Source organism: Symphalangus syndactylus, chromosome 2 (assembly GCF_028878055.3).
Source record: "Symphalangus syndactylus isolate Jambi chromosome 2, NHGRI_mSymSyn1-v2.1_pri, whole genome shotgun sequence".
Taxonomy (NCBI): domain Eukaryota; kingdom Metazoa; phylum Chordata; class Mammalia; order Primates; family Hylobatidae; genus Symphalangus; species Symphalangus syndactylus.
Window position 1 is genome coordinate 134,807,239 of NC_072424.2, and position 15,675 is coordinate 134,822,913.

At 39.5% G+C, this 15,675-nt stretch overlaps 2 protein-coding genes across 9 annotated transcripts in view; both read left to right on the forward strand.

The window, feature by feature from the left end:
- ARID1B (AT-rich interaction domain 1B) overlaps positions 1-15,675 on the forward strand; it is a 441,225-nt gene that overhangs the window by 192,518 nt on the left and 233,032 nt on the right. The gene's annotated exons all lie outside the window — the stretch shown is intronic.
- LOC129475729 (small ribosomal subunit protein uS8-like) lies at positions 1,791-15,230 on the forward strand. The gene is made up of 2 exons (XM_055268007.2): positions 1,791-12,514; positions 12,924-15,230. Exons 1-2 carry the CDS (start codon positions 12,390-12,392, stop codon positions 13,141-13,143), a joined length of 345 nt encoding a protein of 114 aa, XP_055123982.1. The 5' UTR covers positions 1,791-12,389; the 3' UTR covers positions 13,144-15,230.

Here is a 15,675-nt window from a genome sequence, read left to right on the forward strand (position 1 = left end):
ATTTTTTTTAAAGCTTCAAAGGAATAACATAATTCTGCAATGCTTTCCCTGTCATTACTTTGTTGATGCCTATCTGGAATGTGGTTGCACAGTTTATTTTATTTTCTAAATTTTCTAGGCTTGCCCGGGGTTTTCCACCCTTCATAGAGGCACCTGTCTTCCTTCAGATGTGCCCGTTGTTCTGAAGCAGCTCTTCTTGCTCAGTCTTTCTCCACTTTATCCTTAAAAAGTATGGAAAGTGGGTGTCACTTAAGAAAAGTCACTGTTGGTTATTCGATGACTGCTCTGCCTAGTTTAGTAGGCGTTAACTGAATAAAGTAAGTCTGCACTTCAATCCGTGAATGTGTATTAATAGTTGTAGAAAGCATAGATTAAACGCATATTAAGTTTAAAATAAAAACCTAGTGGTTTCAATTTAGGGAAAAATTTGTTGTAATACAAATATGTACAACCATTAGTGGCCTCTTTTTCTAGCTCTTTTATATTTAATGCGGTTTTGAAATTTTGGAACCTAATGGAGAATTGTAGTTTGCTAATTATTTTGGGGGGAAGTTTGTGAACAATAAGATTTTTTTATTGTTAGCTTGATGGTCCAAAAGTCATATTTATGTATACACTTGCACTTTATTGCAGACTATGAAAAATATTCATCAATCTTTAATAAATTCTGAGACTTTCCAGATTAGACTTTTGAAATTTTGTCTTTAAGTTGTGGGCAGTGTATACTTGTTTTAATTACTAGGATGTATTATTTGTGTATGTACATGCCTGCTTTGCTTTTATTTTCTTTTAATGAAGTACCAGCACAACCAAATGACTGGCCTCATCACAGGGACCACAAGTTCTCATAGAGAGCTAAGATATTTAGGATGTTTTGCCTATTTTCTTTCCAATAAGTGGGACTAGCCTTTATCTGTATGTACGGCTAATTTATCATTCAACAAGACAGGCCCACAGCCAAACAAATTCTAATTAACCATTTCTTGCTTAACTTGAAATTTACATTAAAATCCTTTAAAGTGTGCTTTTATACTTCAATGGTATATAGCAGTCCTCATATATAAGATTTAAGAAGGCATACTTTAAAATCTTGTTCATTTTCTCGTTTTGGTAGTGTAAATGCTTAGAACCAGCGTTTCAATTTAAGGGAAAGTTACTACAATACAGACATAAGTAACTTTTCTTTTTTTTGTTTTTTGAGACAGAGTTTTGCCCTTGTTGCCCAGGCTGGAGCGCAGTGGTGCGATCTTGGCTCACTGCAACCTCTGCCTCCCGGGTTCAAGTGATTCTCCTGCTTCAGCCACCCAAGTAGGTGGTATTACAGGCACCTGCCACCATGTCTAGCTAATTTTCTGTATTTTTAATAGAGATCGGGTTTCATCATGTTGGCCAGGCTGGTCTGGAACTCCTGACCTCAGGTGATCCACTCGTCTCGTGCTCCCGAAGTGTAGGGATTACAGGCATGAGTCACTGCACCCGGCCATAAATAACTTTGTTTTCTTGCTTTGAGACGGAGTCTCACTCTGTCGCCAGGCTAGAGTGCAATGGTGCCATCTCGGGTCACCGCAGCCTCCACCTTTGGGGTTCAAGCGATTCTCCTGCCTTAGCCTCTGGAGTAGCTGGGATTACAGGCATGTGCCACCATGCTTGGCTAATGTTATATTTTTAGTGGAGATGGGGTTTCTCCATGTTGGTCAGGCTGGTCTCGAACTCCTGACCTCAGGTGATCCACCTGCCTCGGCCTCCCAAAGTGCTGGGATTACAAGTGTGAGCCACCATGTCCGGCCATAAATAACTTTTTTTTTTTTTTTTTTTTTTTTGAGACGGAGTCTCGCTCTGTCGCCCAGGCTGGAGTGCAGTGGCACAATCTGGGCTCACTGCAAGCTCCGCCTCCTGGGTTCACGCCATTCTTCTGCCTCAGCCTCTCCGAATAGCTGGGACTACAGGCGCCCGCCACCACGCCCGGCTAATTTTTTTGTATTTTTTAGTAGAGACGGGGTTTCACCGTGGTCTCGATCTCCTGACCTCGTGATCCGCGCGCCTCGGCCTCCCAAAGTGCTGGGATTACAAGCGTGAGCCACCGCGCCCAGCCCATAAATAACTTTTAATAGGCTCTTCTGGCTTTTTCTTTTAGTAACTCAGCCCATTTTCTTCTTCTCAGTCTTTGCTCTTTGTTAATGTTGATAACACTGTCTTACTTTTAAATTGCCTTGATTAGAAATTACTAGAGATACATAAACCTAGTGTTTTGGGGGATTTTGAAAGCATCATAGTATTCTTACTGTCTTCCAAAATCTACCTTACATTTGAACATTGGAAGATACGTGTTGCTGAATACAAATTAGTTTCATACACAACACATACACATAGCCACATACATACACATAGCCACACATAACAAATTCACACACAGTTCTTTTCAGATAAAAATATTTAGCGGTATTAAGACACAAATCACCATAGGAAATGTCATTAAATAGATATGAAAAAGTCATGAAGATAAATTAGCTGTCACCAATGAAGTTAATGATTAATTTGGAAATGGGTTTTTTCCTCCTGATGCTTTCATCTTTTGACTGATTTTCACTGCTCTGTAAATGATGAGTGAGAGAAGAGGAGGAGGGAGAGAATGTGTGTATGTTTGTACATTTGGTACATAATACTGGTTTCATTGCTTTTAAGACAGAAGAATATTAATTTGCCCTGTATATTCAATTTGAAATAAAAATTTCCAATCTGTTATGGATTACCTTATATATTATATTCCTTGTTATTATCATGAAAATTTAAGTTTTAGACTTTTCTGAATGTATTTAAAGTTATTTGATCTTATTTTTTATTTATTTATTTATTTATTTTTGAGACGGGGTCTTGCTCTTTCGCCCAGCCCGGAGTGCAGTGGCGCAATCTCGGCTCACTGCAAGCTCCGCCTCCCGGGTTCACGCCATTCTCCTGCCTCAGCCCCCCGAGTCGCTGGGACTACAGGCCCCCGCCGCTGCACCCGGCTAATTTTTTGTATTTTTAGTAGAGACGGGGTTTCACCGTGTTAAGCAGGATGGTCTCGATCTCCTGACCTCGTGATCTGCCCGCCTCGGCCTCCCAAAGTGCTGGGATTACAGGCATGAGCCACTGCGCCCGACCATATTTGATCTTATTAATAAGGTCAAATTATTTTTTATAACGTAGACTTACATTTGAAACATAGATGCTGTATGAACCTCCTTTTGGGAGTTTCTGTGTATATTGAAATAGGTGATAAGATTTGCAAGGAACTTTGGTTCATTCAGTAGGGAGCCCAGTTTTAAATTTTACTTTTCTTTCACTTAATTAAATTTTTGTCATTGATATATGCAAAGTTCAGATTTGTGTAGACTTTCGGGGTACTGAATTTGTTTCCTGTTCTTTCAGTCCTGGGAAGGAATGTCCTTTTCTCCTCTTAGGTCACACGTGACCTTTCCCGGTCCCTGTCTGCAGTCTCTTTCCTGCAGGGAGCTGTCTCCCCTTCATGTAGCCACTGTCCTGAGCTTTAACCAAGCATCTGTAAGCACTTCACCTGGACTCTTAATGCCTCACATGGGAAATGATTATTGTAAACTGTTTTGGTAATGCTGTTTGGTAGCCAGCATTTTAATTTTAGTCTATTGTAAATTGATACAAATATTTGAATATTTTGTTCATTTTGCCGTTTTACAAAAATAGAGGAGAAAGGGGAAATTGAGAGGAACAATATTAGTGATGAAAATATCTATATCTGAAAAATGTAAAGATATGAAACACTTGGGGAAGATGAATGCAGAAAATCTTTTGTCTTAAATTGGCTATTCATTACCCCTTAGCAAGAAAGTAAATCCCCATTGAGCATTATGTTTTAGAATGGAAAATGTAAATTAAGCCTTTGTTTTCCATCATCATTCTCATCGTCTTTGTCTTTTTCGTGCTCTCTGGTGGCAGAACCCCACCCAGCTCCCACTGATTTCAGCTTTTGCTCTTTGGTTTTATACATGCTTTTAGAAATACCCATATGTGAATGGAGTATCACCCAGAGTCTCAACATTCTCATCACCTTCAGTGGTTATAGGATTGTAGTCTGCTGGGGTTAGTTGGATCTGGGTTTGAATTCTGGTGCCATCACTTCTAGCTTTGTCACCTGAGCAATTCATTTGACTTTTCTGCTTGTTTTGCTGGAAATGGGAGTCAAGGCTCCTTCCTCACAGGGTCATTGTCAGGATCACTAGAGATCATGTACTACAGTGCCTCAGTGAATAGTGGTGGTTTTTGTTGTGAATGGTTACTCTGGCTTGAGGTTGTGTGCTAGCTGCTTGGAGTGAAGGGCGCAAGCCCCTGGGAGCAGGTCTCTTCTGCGAGTGGAGCCCAGGTGGAGAGGTGGCCCCAGGGAGGTGCTCTGCATGCACGCAGTTGCAGTGTTGAAAAGGATGGCTCACTTCCAGTCCAATGGGTTCTGTTCATGGGTTGAAACTTTCAGAGGCTGAGGATTTGACTTCAATTTACTATATTTCTGGCAAATGCATTCCAGGTTCCCAACAATGTGACCTAGTGATGGACTTGAGTAGTATAATGAGTAGTATAACTTATTTATAAATTATTACCTCAGTGGACACTGAGTAAAGATGTATCTTGTTGTTTATATCTCAGGAGATTTGTGTTTGTGTGTATGTGTCGACAAAGTTATCCACAAAATATTCCATATGAATGCAAATCGCAGTTCAAAATCAGTCTGTTAGTCTGGGCTTAACTTGTCCCCCTTTCAGCCCCAGGATTGGTTGTGGTGGTTCCCTGTTCAGCCATGTTGCATTTGTACTGCAGGCTCTCCCCGTGAGTGCTGGTATCTGTCTTAAGACAACCAGCTGGAGGAGGGAGTGCAGTCTGGGTTCAGAACACGCAGCAGAACTCACTGTTTAAGCTACTGAACACGTAGTAGACATGGCGAGCCACAGTTATTTGCGTTTACTGAAAAGAGATGTCACAAAAACATTTAAGGCCTCCTAATACAAGAATTGCTGTACATCTAATACCTGTAGTTACCCAAGAGCCAAGCCACTTAACCATTTTCAACCTTATTCCAATGGTACTAGCTTATAGCTGTTAATCTAGAACTCTAGATGTTAGACTTGATGCATACGAGCTTTATATGGCCAGGGGAACTTAGACTCTGGAACATTTATTAAAATAGAAGTTTAAAAGCATACTTCAGTATTATGTCCCAATTTTCTAAAGAGAAGACACTGTCTAGTAACTTAGAAGGCTCAATAATTTCTATTTGTTTTCTTCTGTCTATTTCTTATTCTATAATGCTTTTTTTTTTTTTTTTTTTGCGTTGACTGGTATCAGGTAAGCCAGCATTAGATTAAAGCAATTCAGACTTGAAAATTAATGTTTACCTTTTCTGTGTCAATTAGTAAACTATAGAATGTAGAATTTATATTTAATTATTAAGAATAAAAGCTTTGACTTTGTTTTTTTTGTTTTTTTTTTTGTTTTTTTTTTTTGAGACGGAGTCTCACTCTGTTGCCCAGACTGGAGTGCAATGGCACGATCTTGGCTCAGTGCAGCCTCTGCCTTCTGGGTTCAGGCAATTCTCCTGCCTCAGCCTCCCGAGTAGCTGGGATTACAGGTACCCACCACCACACTCGGCCAATTTTTTGTGTTTTTTAGTAGAGACGGAGTTTCACCATGTTTACCAGGCTAGTCTTGAACTCCTCACCTCAAGTGATCCACCTGCCTTGGCCTCCCAAAGTGCTGGGATTACAGGCATGAGCCACTGTGCCCAGCCAAGCTTTGACTTTTTAAATAAAAAATTTTTAATCAAAAATTGCTTTTGATTTTTGTCTTTTAAAAAGTTTGGCATTTCACTCTCTTCTGTCACACTTGAAATGTACTTTATTTAACCAAGATTACTGAGTCTGCTGTGATGTTGCAAATTTTGGAATAGTAAAAACAATTTGTTCAAAACTATTTTAATCCTATTTCATTAATACTGCCAAATTTTTATGATTAGTAACCAGCACTCAAAAGAGATAATTCTTTTAGGTTATAGAGCAACTGTCTGTAGGTCATTGTAAAAGGAATGCTTCAGTGCCTACCCTTCCTTCTGCATTGCTGTCCCAATCTCTTACCTGCTCTTCACTCACTGTTAGGCTGGAGCAGGTGGCTGCCTTTTGCCCTCTGAATGACAGCAGCTGATATTTGTGGTTGGAGAGGGGGCACATCTTATGCTGGACTCAGTTCTCTCTCAGCCTGGCTTTGCCCACCTTGGATCTCTAGCAGGGAAGCAGAATTTTCCCCAGTGTGCTCTTTGCGTGAAAGTATAGGTCTGATCTTCTTTGGGTCCTATTTTACCCTCTGCTGCCAGCTTCTGCAGCCGTTGGAGCCCTGATGCTAGTCACCCAAACAGATGACAAGTTTACTGCTGTGTCCTCATTCATCTTCATCCTTCTTGAAGTTCACAGTTGATGAAATTTTTGGAAAATTCTTTATAATTAAGAGTAATTACCAGGGAATTAAAACTGAAGGGTTGTTGTAGATTTGGGGCTTTGGATTCTAAAAGACATGAATTCATACATTCCTGTTTCTGCTTTTCCTTTCCTTGTGGTCTTGGAAAAAAAATATGTTCTTTTAAATTGCAGTGTTATCTGTAAAATTAGCCTGCTTTCGTTGTTGACAGACAGATTACATGAACCAATTGAACAAAGAGCTTAGCATAGTGCTTTAATCAATTTACTCCCATGTTCTTCAGCCTCAAGTTATTTATTTTTAAAATGGGCATAATAACACATAACATAATGTAACATGGAGATGTTGAAAGAACTTTGTGTGTGCACGCACCTGTGTGTGTATGCAGAGAAAATATCTGAACTAGATACATTAGACAGTAAACTGTGGATGGGCTTGGGAGTGTGTTTCTTTACTATTGCTGTACTTATTTGGGGGCTTAAAACAACACCTGTGTATTATTTCATGGTTTCTGTGGCTCAGGAATCTGGGCAGGCATACTGAATTCTCTGCCCAGAATCTCCTAAGGCTGATATCGGGGTGTCAGCCGGGTGTGTGATCTCATCTAGGGCTTGCGGAGGGGGTCCTCTTCCAAGCTCCTGTGGTTGCTGGCATAATTCATTTCCTTGCAGCTGTGGAGCTCATGGCAACTTGCTTCCTCACGGCCAGCCAGTGTCTCTCTCTGATCCCTCTTTAAGGAGCTCTCCTGCTTAGATCAGGCCTACCACGATAATTTCCTTTTCGATTAACTAATTAGGGGCCTTAATTATATCCTCGTAGTCCCTTGACCTTTGCCGTATAACGTGGTTTAATCATAGGAGTGCTATCCCAACACATTCACGGGTCCTTCCTGCACTCAAGGGTTGAGCGCCCTAGTGTTTGTGCTCAGAGCCAGGAATCTTGGGGGCCATCGCAGAATTCTGCCTACCACAGAGTGAGCATGGGCTAGGAAGGACGTAGGTTTCTTAGTTCATATAGTTCTGTATTTAAACTTTTTTTTTTTTTTTTGAGACGGAGTCTCCTCTGTCGCCCAGGCTGGAGTGCAGTGGCGCAATCTCGGCTCACTGTAAGCTCCGCCTCGCAGGTTCATGCCATTCTCCTGCCTCAGCCTCTCCAAGTAGCTGGGACTACAGGCGCCCGCCACCACGCCCGGCTAATTTTTTTGTATTTTTAGTAGAGACAGGGTTTCACCGTGGTCTCTTATCTCCTGACCTCGTGATCCGCCCGCCTCGACCTCCCAAAGTGCTGGGATTACAAGTGTGAGCCACCGCGCCCGGCCCTAAACTTTTTAAAAATAGTATAATACATAAAAGTTAAAATAGTTCTTTTTATTTTACTTGGTATGAGATTCCCCTAGAATTCTCAAATGAAAATTACAAGACATAATTCTGGAAGGAATTTTAGCTAATGTATACTTAGTCACAATAGCCGTTCTCAAACACTTAGTGTCAGGAGTGGACAATCAGAAATAAAGCAAATGGTCTAGGCTCGTGACCTTATTTAGCCGTGGGGCAGGGATTGGGGCCAGCCAAAGGCCCAGGGGTGTCCAGTGGTTGCATGGCGGCACCTGTGCTGAGAGCTGGACGAGCTGTCCACTTCATCCCTTCCCCTGTGCCCACAGCTTTTGCTTTTCTGAGTGTAAAATTGCGCAGATCTACTTTATTAAGAATATTTATTTTAATTGGATCGTGTCAAGTTGATGAAGGATTTTTCTTTAGTTACCAGTGGAAGATGAACATTTAGTAAGCATGTGAACATAAATTTGGATACCATCGTTTGAAATCAGAACCATAAGCATGTAACGCTTTTCCATTATTATTGATTAAAATAGGGGGCTTCTTTTCTGTCTCACCTTTTCAGTTAAACCCTCATTCTCCCCTTGGTAATATATGGGATTCAGGTGTCAGTCTGTTGCAGCCAGAGAGACCTGCAGGACTTAGAAATCAGACTGATTACAGTTCTGATGTTCCTCTTTAAAACAAGCCATGTGCAGGCTGGGCGCAGTGGCTCACGCCTGTAATCCCAGCACTTTGGGAGGCCGAGGCGGGCGGATCACCAGGTCAGGAGATCGAGACCACGGTGAAACCCCGTCTCTACTAAAAATACAAAAAAATTAGCCGGGCGTGGTGGCGGGCGCCTGTAGTCCCAGCTACTTGGAGAGGCTGAGGCAGGAGAATTGCTTGAACCCGGGATGCGGAGCTTGCAGTGAGCCGAGATTGCGCCACTGCACTCCAGCCTGGGCGACAGAGCGAGACTCCGTCTCAAAAAAAAAAAAAATAAATAAAAAATAAAACAAGCCATGTGCTAACAAACAAACCACCAAAAAGGTGGTCACTTTTTAGAATTTTGCTTAAAAATTTCCAGTAAAAAGACATTTTAAACTTTCAGTTTCTTTGTATTTTGATTTTATTGAAGGAAATAAAGTTAAAAAAATCATTTCAAGTGATACTTTGGTTGGTATCTGTTAATAGTGCTGTTGAGGATAGTTAACACATGGTAGTTTAGTATGTTTCTCATTGTATTATATAAAACCATATATAGAAGTTTATAGAGTATAGACTATGTATAACAGACTAATAGTGTCACATTATATAAGCAAAAGCCTAAGACTTTGTGCCGCGCAGCACAGTAGCCACTAGCTACGTGTAGGTATTGTGCACTCAAAAGCTGGCTAGTAATTAAGGGACTGAATTGTACATTTATTTTATTTTAACAAATTTTAGAATTCTAAATAGCTACATTTGGCAGTCATGTTGGCTCATATTGGACAGCACAGATTATAGAACCTTTTTTTTATTTTTTGGTAACAGCAAGTTCTTTAGAACTGTGCTGGTGTACGCATATGTAGTTTATAAGTTCCTATCATGAAGCAGGAACTGTTAATAAATGATCTTTGACAGCCCTTCTGATTCTCAAATTCTGTGCCATATTGTTTGCTATAAATTACTTTTTAATGCATTTTAATAGCATATGTAGGGTTATTTTACTTGTGAGTTTCTAAGCTGCTCATCTTCTGCATGTCTTTTACTGCTATGCAATGAAAAACATTTTTGATTATTGGTTTAAAAAGAACTTAGTTTTTAAGCATCACAGAATTTCCATATCAGATGGGAGTTGGAGGCAAATTAAATAAATAAAAGAAAATTCTATATTAGTTTGCTTTTTAGCCCTCCAAACCCTTCCTGCTCTCAGGAGAACTGAGACTTGATTTGTTTGTCTTGAAAGATGGCACCCACAGGCAACGCCCCCACTGTGTCCCTGCCCCCCACTTATTTTTGGTTCAGTTTGATTTACCAATTTATCTCAATATTTACCAAATTTATTTAAAAATTTCCTCAAAGACATTTATTGGCATATATCATTCTGATTGTGGGTTTTCCTTCTTCAAAACCTCTTGATTGTTCAGGTTAGATTTTATGTGACCTGAATAGAAGTTCTCTCTTTGTCTGAAAACTTTTTCCTTGTGGAACGTTTTTCTACAACATTTTGCTAGGCTAATTTAGGTGTGATTTCCCAAAGGGCACCTGACTTGAAAACATTTATTCATTCAGGTCTGACAATGCCCAAGATTTTAGGAGAGAGAAAGAAAGAGACTAGGGAAGGAATGAAGTGAAAACTGTAGTTTAGTTTTGGATTTTGAGTTTTTACTATTTATATTTCATTTATATCTGTGTACATTTTATTTTTTCAATAGTCTGAATAAAGATGTGCAATTTAAACAAGTTCAGATTGCCTACAGTTCAGGATTTTTAAAACATGTAGATTATTTTGGGAGCTTTCTCTTTATAAACCTTGTAATAACAAAACCACGTGAGTACCAGAATCATTTCTCCTACTTAGTTTCTTGCAAGGGAAGCATTATTGACTCTTCTTTTTGCAGCAAACCAACATTTACAACACACTGAATGATAAATAAGAAATAATCTTGTTTGGTTAATGTACCTGAAAAGCTAATTGTGTGGAGGTAAAGAGGAAACTGTTGTAATTTTAAGATTGGAGGGGAAGAGAAAGGTTAAATTGTTCCTTGAAAACATAACACAGAACCAAAAACCCCCACATGTATTCTCTGACATCTTCACACAAGACATTTTATATTAATGAAATTCAGATAATTAAAAATCCAAGTGTAGGCATAGAAAAATCTTTACTTTTTCTTAGATACTGGCAGAGTTGTTTTAACTCAGTGAGAAGCATCACATGGAACAACAGAATTTATTAGCTGTTTGTTAAATTTAACAATTTGTTAAATTGTTTTAGCTGCTACTAAAATATATGCTTTCACTTATCAGAACTTACTTTCAAGTTCCATTACATCCTTCACATGCAGTATATGAACTTTACAGCAGCGCACACTGTCTCTCCCTTCTCTGCCTTTTTGCTGCTGTTGTCATACATTTAGTATCTCAATATTTTATAAACACCACTACACATATTTATTTTATCTACCATTTGATGGCCATTTGGGTTCTTTCTACTTTTTGGCTGTTTTGAATAGTTCTGCCAGGAACAGTCATGTGTAGGTCTTTCTGTAGACATATTTTCAGTTCTCTTCAGTAGATACTTAGAAGTGGAATCTGCTGGGGGCATATGATTTCTGTGTAACATTTGAAAAAACTGCCTTACTGTTTTCCAAATGACTGAACCATTTTACATTCTTACAGGCGGTGTTCCTCTCTACACCTCACCAGCACTTATCTTTTGTCTTTTGCGTCGTGGCCATTTTTGTGGATGTGACTGGGGTTTTAATTTGCATTTCCCTAGTAATCAATGATGTTGTGCATCTTTTAATGTGTGCATTGGCCATTTATACACACTTTTTGGTGAAATGTCTATTCAAATATTTTGCCCATTTTAAAATCAGATGAATTTTGTCATCTTGAGTTTTAAGGGTTCTTTATATATCATGGATATGCATCTTTTATCATATATATTGTTTGCAGATATTTTCTCACAGGCTGGCTTATCTTTTCACTTGCTTAAAGGTGTCTTTTGAAGAAAAAAATGCCTTTAATTTTGCTGAAGTCCAACTTTACCATTTTAAAAAATCACTTGTGCTTTTGGTGTGAAATTGCCTCATTTTTGAAAGACATTTTTTTTCCACTGGGTATAGAATTTTAGTTTGAATGTATTTTTTTTTCTTTTTTTTTTTTTTTTTTTTTTTTCAGTTCTTTAAAGATACTGGTCCACTGTCTTCTGGCTTTCGTTGTTTTGGCAAGAAGTCTTTTTAATTTTATTGTTCTTCATGTAATGTGTTTTTTCTGACTCCTTTTAAGATTTTTCTCCTCTTTCCTCTATCTTTCCACGCCACCACAGTGGTGCATGTCACGAGCGTCCATGTGAAGAGACCACCAAACAGGCTTTACGTGAACAGTAAAGCTTTTTATTTCACCTGGGTGCAGGGGGGCTGAGTCCGAAAAGAGAGTCAGCAAAGGGTGATGGGATTATCATTAGTTCTTCTAGGTTTGGGATAGGCGGTGGAGTTAGGAGCAATTTTTTTGTGGGCAGGGGGAGGATCTTACAAAGTATGTTCTCAAGCATGGGGAGAATATTGCAAAGTACCTTCTTAAGGGCGGGGAAGGATATTACAAAGTACCTTCTCAAGGGTGGAGAGGGTGTATCGCACAAAGTGCATTCACAAGGGCGGGGGAATATCATAAAGTACATTAGCACAAGGACTGGGAGGGTGTATTGTCACAAAGTCAATTGATCAGTTAGGGTGGGGCAGGAACAAATCACAATGGTGGAATGTCATCAGTTAAGGCAGGAACTGGCTATTTTCACTTTGTGAATCTTCAGTTGCTTCAGGCCATCTGGATGTATATGTGCAGGTCACAGGGAATGTGACGGCTTAGCTTGGGCTCAGAGGCCTGACAGTGCACATGGATGTCCTGGCTGACGCTCTCAAGAGCATCAACAATGCCAGAAAGAGAGGCAAACGCCAGGTGCTTTTTAAGCCGTGCTCCAAAGTCATTGCCCAGTTTCTCACTGTGATGGTGAAGCATGAGTTATGAGGGTGGAGTTGGCGGGACTTCCTGGGCTGGGGGACTTTTGCAGGAGACCCGGGTGACTCAGGGTTTTGAATTCTTAACCAGTTGAGTGAAGGATTCAAAATTAACCACTCCAAGGGAGGACTGAAAAAAGAACCACTCTCAATGGACCAAAAGAAAGAAAGGGGAGAGGGTAACACAGGGATATAAGCCCTAGCCACCCGAGCCAGCAATGGCAACCCTTCTGGGTCCCCTTCCACCACGTGGAAGCTCTCCTTTCACTTTGTTCAATAAACTGCACTGCTGCTCACTCTCCTGGTCTGTGGACTCTTTTTAAGCTGTAACACTCACCGTGAAGGTCCGCAGCTTCATTCTTCAAAGTTGGCAAGACCATGAACCCATCGGCAGGAAAAACTCCTAACTCAGTTCCATTGGCAAATTTGAAATCATTGATGATCACAGAGCTGGGAAAATTGTTGTGAACCTCACAGGCAGGCTAAACAAGTGTGGAGTGATCAGCCTCAGATTTGATGTGCAACTCAAAGATCTAGAAAAATGGCAGAATAATCTGCTTCCATCCTGCCAGTTTGGTTTCATTGCACTGACAACCTCAGCTGGCATCATGGACCATGAAGAAGCAAGGTGAAAACACACAGCAGGGAAAATCCTGGGATTCTTTTTCTAGCGATGTAATACATATTTACAAAAAAAAAAAGAAGATTTTTCTCTCTCCTTGGTTTTAAGAAATTTAATTATGATGGGACTGGTGTGGTTTTCTTTGTGTGTCTTTTGGTTGTGTTTTTCGACCTTTCATATCTGTAGATTTACAGTTTTTATCAAATTTGGAAAAAATTCAAGTCATTTTTTTCTTCAGATATTTGTCCTGTCTCCCCCGCCCCGCCTTTTTTTTTTAACAGCATCTCTAACTAAATATATATATCAGACCCCTGAAGTCTCTTTGTCTTTGTGTTTTATTTTTCCATTGTGGGCTGTGTCTTCGATTTCAGGCTTATTAGTCTTCATTTAAAAATTACCATTAAATCTGTCCAGTGAAAAAGTGAAAACGTATTTTTTACATGCATCATTAAAGTTTATATCTTTAGAAGTTCAATTTGGGTTATTTGATTTAGTTTCCATATCTCTACCTTAAGATGCACATTTTTTCTACATTTTTTGAACATATGGAATATAGTTACACTAATATTGTTGACTTTCAGTTCCATCATCTTTGTTTTTCTGCGTACATTTCAATCGATTGATTTTTCTCTTCATTTGGGGTCTTTTGTTTTTGTTTGCTTCTTTGCTTTCTGGTAATTTTTATTGTGTGCCAGACATTGTGAATTTTACCTTGTTGATGACTGGGTATCTTTTTTTTATTCCTATAAACATCCTTGAACTTTAGTCTAGGACCCAGGCATAGTACTTGGAAACAGCTTGATCCTTTTGGGTCTTACTATCTTACTTTAAGCTTTGGGAGGTGGAACAGGGTGAGCAGGGTCTGCACTGATTCTTCCCACTTTTCAGGCAGATTCCTTCCAAGGACTCTGTGCGGTTTTCCCTCTCTGGCTGGTGGGAGCAGGAACTCTTCTGTGTGAGCCCTGAGGATCCTTCTTCTAATCCTTTTGGGTGCTTCTTTCCCCATCCTCACATGGTTTCTTCACACACACAGGCTGAATGTGACTCTGCCAAGTATGGGAGGGAAGACTGCCAATACCAGGAGCGTTCTTGTTGGGTGGCTTTCCCTGTCTCTCACGCTTCCCTGAAAACACCAACCTCTTACTGACCTCTGATTCCCAGCTCCATTTCCAGACTACCTGGTTTCTGCTCCCGGCACCTTGGCCTGGAAGTGTGTTCCAGGCAGTTTGCTGGGGCAGTCAGAGGGTTCACCTGGTTTGTTTCCCGTCTCTCAGGAACCAAGATCCTTGTTGATGATCAGTGTTTTGAAAATGATTGCACCACATATCTTGTCCAGATTTTTATTTTTATTTTTTTAAGGGGGAAAGTAAATGCCGTCCCTGTGACAGGAATGAATATTAGGAGAATAGAATCTAACAAAAGGGAAAAAGGATTTTGATTTCTTCATAGCTGTTATGGACAGAATTTGTATATCTTCCTTGAATTTTGTTGAATAAACATAGTGCTAGACATCATTTGTGTGTAGTTTTTAAGTAAAGAAATATGGAAGTCCCTTTATACAGTGTAGAATCCATCTCATCACCATGAAAACCTTTGTTCTTGTGTGATATAAATTATTAGGAACTGTTTTGTGTTGTTATGCAGAAGTTATTTTTAGTATATTGTTTTGTTAGGTGGGTCTTAAAATCTCATTTAGTTTCATGGTAGAATATCTTTGTTAGTATGATTCAAAAGAGAATATAATTTGGGGTTTTATTAGTGTAAAAAGAATTACCATAAACTTTACTTTCCAGTAGACTATATTTAAATGTGATATATTACTTTTTCTAGCCACATACTCTTTTAGCCTTCATTATAGCAGAATCAAAGTATGTTATTCCATTTGTTCCAAATTTCTCTCCATTTTCTATCCAGATGGCTGCTGACTCAAATGTATATGATAATACATTTACATTTTTTCAGTTAAGGCTGATAAATCCATTTTAACCCTATTGAATTGCTTAATGAATAAAAGATTTAAATGTGTCGTCAGTGCTTATGTTTCTGTAAAGTGAAATATCCTGAAAGCACTAGTAGTGTTGATAAAGTTTCCAGGTTGTGATTCTATACTTACCAGGTGACAGTCATTTGAAAGTTCTCAGTTGACAAGGATCTCAACCTTGCAAAGACTATATATATTGTGTCATGTAATACAGTACATATCTAAAGTAACTGCTGAGATGCCTAGGTGGAAACTCACCTTTCTAGGTCAGGTTCCAGTGAATCTTCTTTTCCTTATTCAGAATATGGTGTTAGGTGAACTGACTCAGCTTTAAACTCTTCATATCCTGCCATGGGGAGAAATTACCTGCCCCAGTGATGAGTTTGGGGGGACAGGACAATGCTGTTTCTATTCCTTGCTGCTGTGGGAGTATGGGAAATTACTACTTGATCTACCTGAATTTGAGCTTGGCAGTGGTCCAGGGACATTAGTGATTTGCATGAAATATAAACATGAATTATTTGAATCAGCTGTTCCTTTTTTTTTTTTTTTTTGAGACAG